Source organism: Amphimedon queenslandica, unplaced genomic scaffold (genome assembly GCF_000090795.2).
Source record: "Amphimedon queenslandica unplaced genomic scaffold, v1.1 AMPQUscaffold_12684, whole genome shotgun sequence".
Taxonomy (NCBI): Eukaryota; Metazoa; Porifera; class Demospongiae; order Haplosclerida; family Niphatidae; genus Amphimedon; species Amphimedon queenslandica.
In genome coordinates, this window is record NW_003547080.1 from 24,225 (window position 1) to 32,204 (window position 7,980).

Genomic DNA, 7,980 nt, shown 5'->3' on the forward strand with positions numbered 1-7,980 from the left:
ATAACTGAAGACATCCATTGCAGGAGAATGTTGATTTGGGTAGGGAGATTCTGGAGCTGAATAGACAGGATTACCAGGATTGCTTGTTTTAGCAAGAGGCTGGAGACTAACTGTACCATAATCAGATACTTTAGCCTTCCAACAATAACCATACCCTCCCATTGGTTGAAGGAGTACATTAGCACTGCTGACATCTCTATGTAGTATAGGATGAGGCTTGAAGAGATGAAGGTAATTGAGAGCACAGGCTACATCTAAACTGATGCTCAGTATCGCAGGATAGGCCACTCCTCCACTCTCTAATTCCATTCTTAGGCTCGTCGGCATTAGCTCTGTCAGGATGATTGCATTACCCTCTGTAGTCGCTCCTATGAACTGAAGGAGGTTAGGATGACGTATTTTAGAAGCAATATTCATTTCCCGAGAGAATGTCCCAATGTTATAAGGAGAGATGATGACTTCGTAGAGACACTTTGCAGCAACTTTCAGACCACGAAAATGAACCACTTTGACCTCTCCCCATCCTCCTTTACCAAGGACTACCTCTGTCATTGTAATCTCTCTTCTATTCACTACCCAGGAAGACTCTGCCACTTGTATCTGCTCTTCAAGTTGTCTCTCTCTTTCTTGGAACTCTCTCTCTCTTTCCTCAAGCTGTTGCTCTCTTTCTTGAAGCTGTCGTTGAAGATCCTGTTCTCTTTGCTGGCCACCTTCTTCTACTTGCCTTTGAAGCTGTCGCTCTCTTTCTTGAGATTCCCTAAGTTGCCTCTGTAAATCCTGCTCTTGTTCTCTGGCCAGTAGAATTTCCCTCTCTCTTTCTTGCTGTACTTGCTGAAGTTGTCTCTCCTTTCCTTGAAGCTGTTGCTCTCTTTCTTGAGACTCTCTCTCTCTTGATCGAAGTTGCTGCTGTGCTTGTTGAAATTGCCTCTGAAGATCCTGTTCTCGTTCTCTGCCCTCTTGAATTTCCTTCTCCCTTTCTTGCCCTTGTTGCTGTGCTTGTTGAAGTTGCCTCTCCTTTTCTTGAAGCTGTCGTTGAAGATTCTGGTCTCGTTTTCTGGCCTGTTGAATTTCCCTCTCTCTTTCTTGCTGTGCTTGTTGAAGTTGCCTCTCCTTTTCTTGAAGCTGTTGTTGAAGATCCTGCTCTCGTTCTCTGGCCTGCCTCTCTTTTTCCCTGGCCTGTTGAATTTCCCTCTTTCTTTCTTGTCTTTGTTGCTGTGCTTGTTGAAGTTGTCGTTCTTTTCCTTGAAGTTGTTGCTGTAGTCTGTTTCTAACTTCTTCCTTTTCTCTTCTCTCCTCCTGTAGTTCCCTTTTCCTTTTTTGTAGTACACGTCTCAGACGGTCTTCTCTTCTATCCTCAGGTTGAACAGGTTGAGATGCTTTCCATTCTCTTCTCCTTTCTTGTAGTTTCTCTTGATACTGGTCCAGAGGTATTATACTAGTAGACCAATCATTATTACTAGTATATCCTATACAGTAACACAATAGTTGAATTAATGACAGTACATACACATGTACATGTACATGTATAATTATAATATGTCAGTTAACAAAACAAAAGGCTATATTTTACTCTATAATTATTGTATATGTTCAATACCGTATAGCCAGAAAATTTGGCGGTCTAAAACTTTAAATTGGCAGTTTTGCATCAAAATTGCCTAAATACAATATTGGCAGTCTCTTGATTTCGCAGTTTGAAACTACCCCTTGGCAATCCTTGCCCACAGTCTTGACTGAAATAGTGAGAAATACTGCTATTTTGGCATTCTTTAGTATCACGTGCTCATGACGGAATCCGCCCTTCATTGCAATTATTATTGGCAGTTATACAATATTGGCGGTTTTATTTTGAACCACCAATCTATCAAATTTAATTCTTTGCCAAATTTTCCGGCTATATGGTATATAAAAATTATGTACATGTATATTCAATACACTTGTATTTACATGTGCTCACTGAATTCAATAACTGCTGGATCACTTAAGACTGTTACATTAAAATAGCCTCTCTTTCCTCCAAACACAATTATCCAGTTAGTGGTTGCAGTCACACTCCAAACTGAGAGAGAATGATACTGTCTATCAGTGACATTCTTTGATATATTAAACTATAATAGAAGAAATATACAGTAATTAATAGATTAAATATTAGTAATGATTTTGTTTTTAGTGTATTATTATATTCTATTCCTCATTACTGTACTGTATTATACATGTATATTTACAAACCAAACCCACAAACTATAAGCCACGCCCTAAATTAATACCATATACCATGAAATTTATGTGACAAAAATTTTTTTGCAAATCTCAGATTTCATGAATAAATTTTTACAAATAGCTTACAAACTGCACCACATAGTAATGGAGCTGTAGAACTTTAATTTTTGCGACAGAGCAAAAATGACAAAATTGAAAATTCACAAAATTTTTTGTTGCAAAAATTTCATGGTATACAGTATAGTGCAGTAATTATTAATTACCGTAGGTCGGGTTATATTCGCGGCTGCTAATATTCGCGGTGATAAAAACTAATAAAGAAGTTCAATTAAATACCATGGAAACCAATTGATTGTTGCTATGACAATTAACCACGTGTTTATACATTTATAGTGTTCAGCAGCTAATCAGCTATTCTTGAGCAGTTTTAGTGGAGCCATCCAGACTCTAGTTCTCTATCTGTTATCTCCTTGTATAGACCTTCAAGCTCTTTGCTGCAAAATCAGTGGTGGTCGGTCGGTCATGATTATAAACCACACCCAAATCAATAAACACTAACTAGAATGGGTGGAGATTCCAAGACACAGCAAGGCAGAGTGAGTAGAGTATTTCTGAAAAGAACTGGCTAAAGCAGTTTCGAAGAGTCCAAGGATTAGTAACAGCAAGATTAGATAATATTTTAGGGAGAGTGTCTAACTGCCCTATACTGCATGAAATATGTGTGCATACAGTTTTTCAGGTCATTCCCGTATTCTTTAGTTTACTTCCATTAGCTCATTTACACCAGAGAATGGAGTTTCAAAAAATTAAACTTAATATTTATTATTAATAGTTATACGTTTAATAAAATTAACCATCAGTCACGTGACCACGTAAAATGGCGGCTTCAAGTAATGACTTGGTCTCTGATGACTTCTCTGACTTTATGCTGGAAGATCTTTATGATGAAAGCATTAAGATAACTACTTATGTGTGTAATAGGCATGTTTATAATGGAGGGAGATGCTTGATACTATCTCACAGAGACATGTTTGATCATCCTCCTGCTGGCCACTTGACTCTCTAGTCCTCTTTCTTTTTTGTGGCTTTTCAGCTGAAGTGCTGCAGTCTTGTACACCATCATTGTCTGGACTGTAAGCAGTTTCTTCTTCCATGAAAAGCTCATCCATTTTGCATGTGGTGTTGGGCGGGGTTTTGACTATTGATAACACACCTACCAATGCTATTTTCGTTCTGGTTCTGGATCCAAAATGCTAGAATTGCTAGTGCCATTTGGCTTCAAAGAGCATTTGCTAAATAGGTGAGAGTAAACTGTACGCGCATTTCATGCAGTATAGGGCAGTTAGACACTCTCCCTAAAATATTATCTACTCTTGGTAACAGCAAGAAGAATAACAGCTCAAGAGCACTGCAACCTGGTGCTGTGCTTCAATAACGTGAAGTTTTCAATTAAAATAGCATCTAGTTGCTATGGTAATTGCTAGCCGTGGGAAAAAATCGCAAATATTAGGAGCCGCAAATATAACCCGACCTACGGTATTTACAATATACATGTAAGTACAATACTTGATTACTAGTACATAATAATAACCAGTTATGATGTATTGCTATTATATTAAGTACTTACCAGTTCCTTCCATGATTTATTGTTAATATCAAATATCCAAATATCATTAGTACCATATCCACCCATCACTAGTAGGTGTGGTCCTGAGCTAGTGTTAATCAATACACTGGAATGAGCACACCTTTCCTTAGGCCATTGTACTGATCCTCCAGGATTAGATAACTTGGAACAATTCTAAATTAATAAAATAAAAATAATTATCATATACCACACCCACACACTCAGTGTTATGAATAATAATACACACATACAATACATTATTAATTAATGTAATTATACAAATAATATACTCACCGCTAATTTATCAGTAAAATTAAGAATATATACATTGTTACTAGATCCATTAGCAGTGCCACCTCCAAATAATATAGCACTGGAATTATTAATTGATGTTAAAGTGAAGTCATAAATAGGAGGTGGTCTATCTCCAGTGACAGTTGGTGATATCCATTGTCCTAAAAATATCAATAATAATAATTAGTGTGAATGGAATGCATTGGGTAGAGCAAACTAGTTGATATTTCTTTGATCATATTATCAAATAATCAGGATTGACAACCATGAACAAACGAGACACTTACGGTGCGTGGCCTCGCCCCTAGGTCCTATAGCTGTTATGGTGCATGGCCTTGCTGCAATAGCTGTTTGATACCAACATTACAAGAACTTTGGCATGAAAAGAGTCTGCTCAACATAGCTTCCTGCAGTTGCACTTGCTCTTGAATACCTGCAGAAGTAGCAGCACTGCAGCACACAGCTCCAGCCCATCCCATGCATGTACATGTAGCTTGAAAGGTGTGGCACATGATTACATCATCAACTGCAATGATGGCAGCAAGAAGACGATGTGAGAAAGAAGCTTAACTTTTCTTTACTAATCAGCAATATATGATAAACTTGCTGACAGAAAGTTGTTGCCTTCATGTATTTGAGATAGTATAGGTACTTTAGTACCTATAGTCCAGTAGGTTGTGGCTCCAGTGCTTCACAAACCAGAACCAGGACTAGTATAACTCTTCACCAGGTAAAATTTAAAGAATTCTGTTCATATTTTTTGAAGGCCATGTTCTAATCTACTGGAAAATGCTACCAGCAAATGCAGCAATCTCTAACAGAATGGAACTTGACTCAAATACTCAATTTTCTTACTTTGAAGCTTCTTGTACCTAGCGCTTATACCGTATAGCGGGTTTTATTCGAGGATAATAAATTTTGCAAATGACCAGTATCCGGAAGGTCACAGAATTAATTTTCGTGAATTTTCACTATTCTGCCATCTTGTACCATATTCAATTGATTTTCAAGGGATTTAATTTTGCGAATCTTGAAAAATCTGGGAAATTCGCGAAATTTGTTATCCTCAAAATAAACCTGCTATACGGTATTTGAGCAACACAAAACAGTTAAGCAAGACTTTTCCAGGTCAAAAAGGAAGATCTAGAAGCTAGCTTGTAACACGCTGTGCTAAAGTTACAGTTTTTTAAAGATAATTTTCAGTTGTACAGAATGAATAAAAGACAGACAGACACAACAAGTACCTGTACCTTGCGTAGGCGAGGCCAACAAGCAAGCAATTCTTAATGCAACCAGTCTGAGTGGAGAACCACCAAACAATAATTCATTATATTAATATAAACTGTATGTGCTCTGACCTGTTGAGAGTTTATAGAAATGGATCTCATTGCATCTTTCACTACTGTACTGGGCACCAGGTTGTTTTGGTGTATTATTAGAAAGTGGTCCAGCTCCTCCAATTACTACAAGATAGTCCTTACCGTTTACTTTTATTGCTATCATGTCACAGTAGCTCTTCTTCATAGGACCATGACGAGATGTAGTAGGAGAGAGTTCCTTCCAGTTAAAGGTATCAACATTAAAACTGTATAAAATAATATATAATATTTATGAGTAACTATTACATGTATGTTTATCTGTATAAACATAATATATAATACATGTATGTATGTATATGATATACCACGCTGGTGAGGTATATAAGCCATAAACACCAAACTGGCGTGGTATATTAAATCTATTTTCTGAGGAAGCTACACCTCAAATTTATATGGAACACGTGTCTGAAACGTACTGAGCATGCGCAGTAGGGTCACATGGCAGAAGCAATTCAAAATGGCCAAGAACAAGGAGAACAAAGATCCATATCCATCAAGGAAACACAGGGTTCCTTAGTCCATTAAAGGCAGGAGACAGGAGGAAAGATTTGCTACTGTGTCTGAAGAGGTCTTTAGCAATATGGCAAAATGCAAATGGCCAAAAACAGCAAGAAGACGGACAGTACTTGTCACCAGCCACTACTCAGTCCACTGAGAAGACTGAATTAACTTACTCTCAAGTCCCAACTGTTCAAAGGAGTTACTGGCCGTGTGTTTATACAAATGAAACTCGTAACAAGAGCGATAAGCCGTACCAACCTACAATCCAGTTGCTTCTCTCGGTAATTCTTCGTCACATAAGCCAGGAAACAACTTACATGTAACTTAGAGTCTTAGACTTGATGCTTTTATAATAATCACCATTGTATTTTATCACTTGTATTTTATATTTTTTTCAATTAAAATTCAATGCTAGTCTAGTGTCAACCACACCCAGGGAGTATAAACATCAAAGGGTTAGATACCAACCCTAGGGAGCATACGTGACATATATTATACCTACATTTTTCTTTGATGTGTGGCTTCTTCAGGGTATAAGTAAACATAATATACGTATGTATATTTTTTCAAAGTCCATGAAAATAAAATCTGCGAAAATCGATTCACTACAGTTCAAGATGGCCGAAAAGTAAAAAACCACGAAATTAAAGCCACAGAATTAATTTTTGAAAAGATCTGAGAAATTTTTGGGCCACAAAAATTTTCCGCTTTACGGTAACATAAATAATGATATAGTCTCGCTAGTCAGATCATTGCCATTTAGGATTTACCTGTACAAACTATTATGACAGCAGTTGTCATGATTACAATAGCCGCCAAAATAAAATATTTCCCTTCCAATGGCAGCAGCTGCATAATAAATAACACCCAGCGGAGGGTCACCAGTGGTGGGTTTCTGCTCCCAAATACCAGTCCTTAGGTCACACACCTCCATCACGGAACACATTGATTTCTTCACTTCATTATTATGTACTTGAGGGAGATCAGGCGGGTACCCACCCCACATGTACAGGTAGTCTCCTACCTTTACAGGGTAATGACCCCATCTTTCCGCTGGTTGATAGTCTATAGATATAAGGTCTATAGATAACAAGAGGTAACAGTAACTGAATGATACACTAATAGCAACAACACACGAGTCAAAAGCCAAAAAATACTAACCAGTTGCTTTGGCAGCCATTTTATTTGAGCCACGCCTTTAGACGTCACCCTCTAGCTAGCTAGCTCTCCGGATCCGGTGCATATCCATCACGGGTGTTTCAAATGAATTATTCTTGGACATTTAATTTGCGCAGAGAAATTTTGAAATTTTATGGTTGCCATGGTGACACTGTGCATAACAACCTTCTAAATTGATTTTTTACTGTCTTGTGGTGGAGCTACAGGGTCAAAGCGGAGTCTATTTGTTTTAGCAAAACCAGAGCTTCAAGTAGCTCTTTGTTCCATGTTACTACGACTTTCTGGTCAAAAGTTATGGATCATAAAGGGTGGAACTTACACATGAGTCTTTTAGCTAACTGAAGGTTTTCTCTGAAGTAAGGAACTACTCATAAGGTAGCCTTATGTAACCCCTTTTCAAGTAGACTGTTGCTGTACTGCCACGTTTTTGTCTGTTACCATACCAGAGCAAACAGTATAATGGTATGGGGCCACCTGGAGCTAAAGGTATTTTATGGACATGTATTTAAGAGAGGGGCCTTTGCCTTTCTTTTCTTTAATTCAGAGTTCAAGAGTGACATTAAGAGGTTTAATAGATTTGACAGCTATATTACATGTATATAATTCTTCAGTGAGGTTTACTTATTTGAAAGTAAAGAAATCTGGGCTGTTATATTACAAAGGTGACTCTATTTTCTTTATGTGTTCAATTATGTCATGAAAACTATTTTATTCAAGGTTTTCCTCTCTTCTTTCCTCTATTCGTCCCACTCTCCTCCCTATATTCCTCCCACCCTTTAT

General features: G+C 37.6%; 2 protein-coding genes and 1 long non-coding RNA gene across 5 annotated transcripts; 1 reads left to right on the forward strand and 2 right to left on the reverse strand.

The window, feature by feature from the left end:
• Positions 1-3: 3 nt before the first annotated feature.
• LOC100636552 (trichohyalin-like) lies at positions 4-3,961 on the reverse strand (the record flags this gene model as incomplete). Its single annotated transcript, XM_020003331.1, has 3 exons — positions 3,848-3,961; positions 1,958-2,108; positions 4-1,466 (listed from the first exon to the last, which is right to left on the reverse strand). Coding segments are annotated over exons 1-3 (1,680 nt in total), but the record flags the coding sequence as incomplete, so codon positions are not given.
• A 9-nt stretch (positions 3,962-3,970) lies between these two features.
• On the reverse strand, positions 3,971-7,262 carry LOC109587104 (kelch domain-containing protein 1-like; the record flags this gene model as incomplete). The annotated part of the gene is made up of 5 exons (XM_020003332.1): positions 7,183-7,262; positions 6,792-7,086; positions 5,500-5,726; positions 4,142-4,302; positions 3,971-4,021 (listed from the first exon to the last, which is right to left on the reverse strand). Coding segments are annotated over exons 1-5 (753 nt in total), but the record flags the coding sequence as incomplete, so codon positions are not given.
• Positions 7,263-7,287: 25 nt separating this feature from the next.
• On the forward strand, positions 7,288-7,974 carry LOC109587108 (uncharacterized). 3 transcript variants are annotated; one of them, XR_002187397.1, is made up of 4 exons: positions 7,290-7,556; positions 7,605-7,686; positions 7,745-7,862; positions 7,918-7,974. It is a non-coding gene; the product is annotated as an uncharacterized LOC109587108 (long non-coding RNA). The 3 variants fall into 3 exon arrangements; XR_002187396.1 differs by lacking the exon at positions 7,918-7,974 and having other exon boundaries at positions 7,288-7,556; positions 7,602-7,686; positions 7,745-7,916; XR_002187395.1 differs by lacking the exon at positions 7,918-7,974 and having other exon boundaries at positions 7,292-7,556; positions 7,745-7,916.
• The last annotated feature ends 6 nt before the right edge of the window (positions 7,975-7,980 follow it).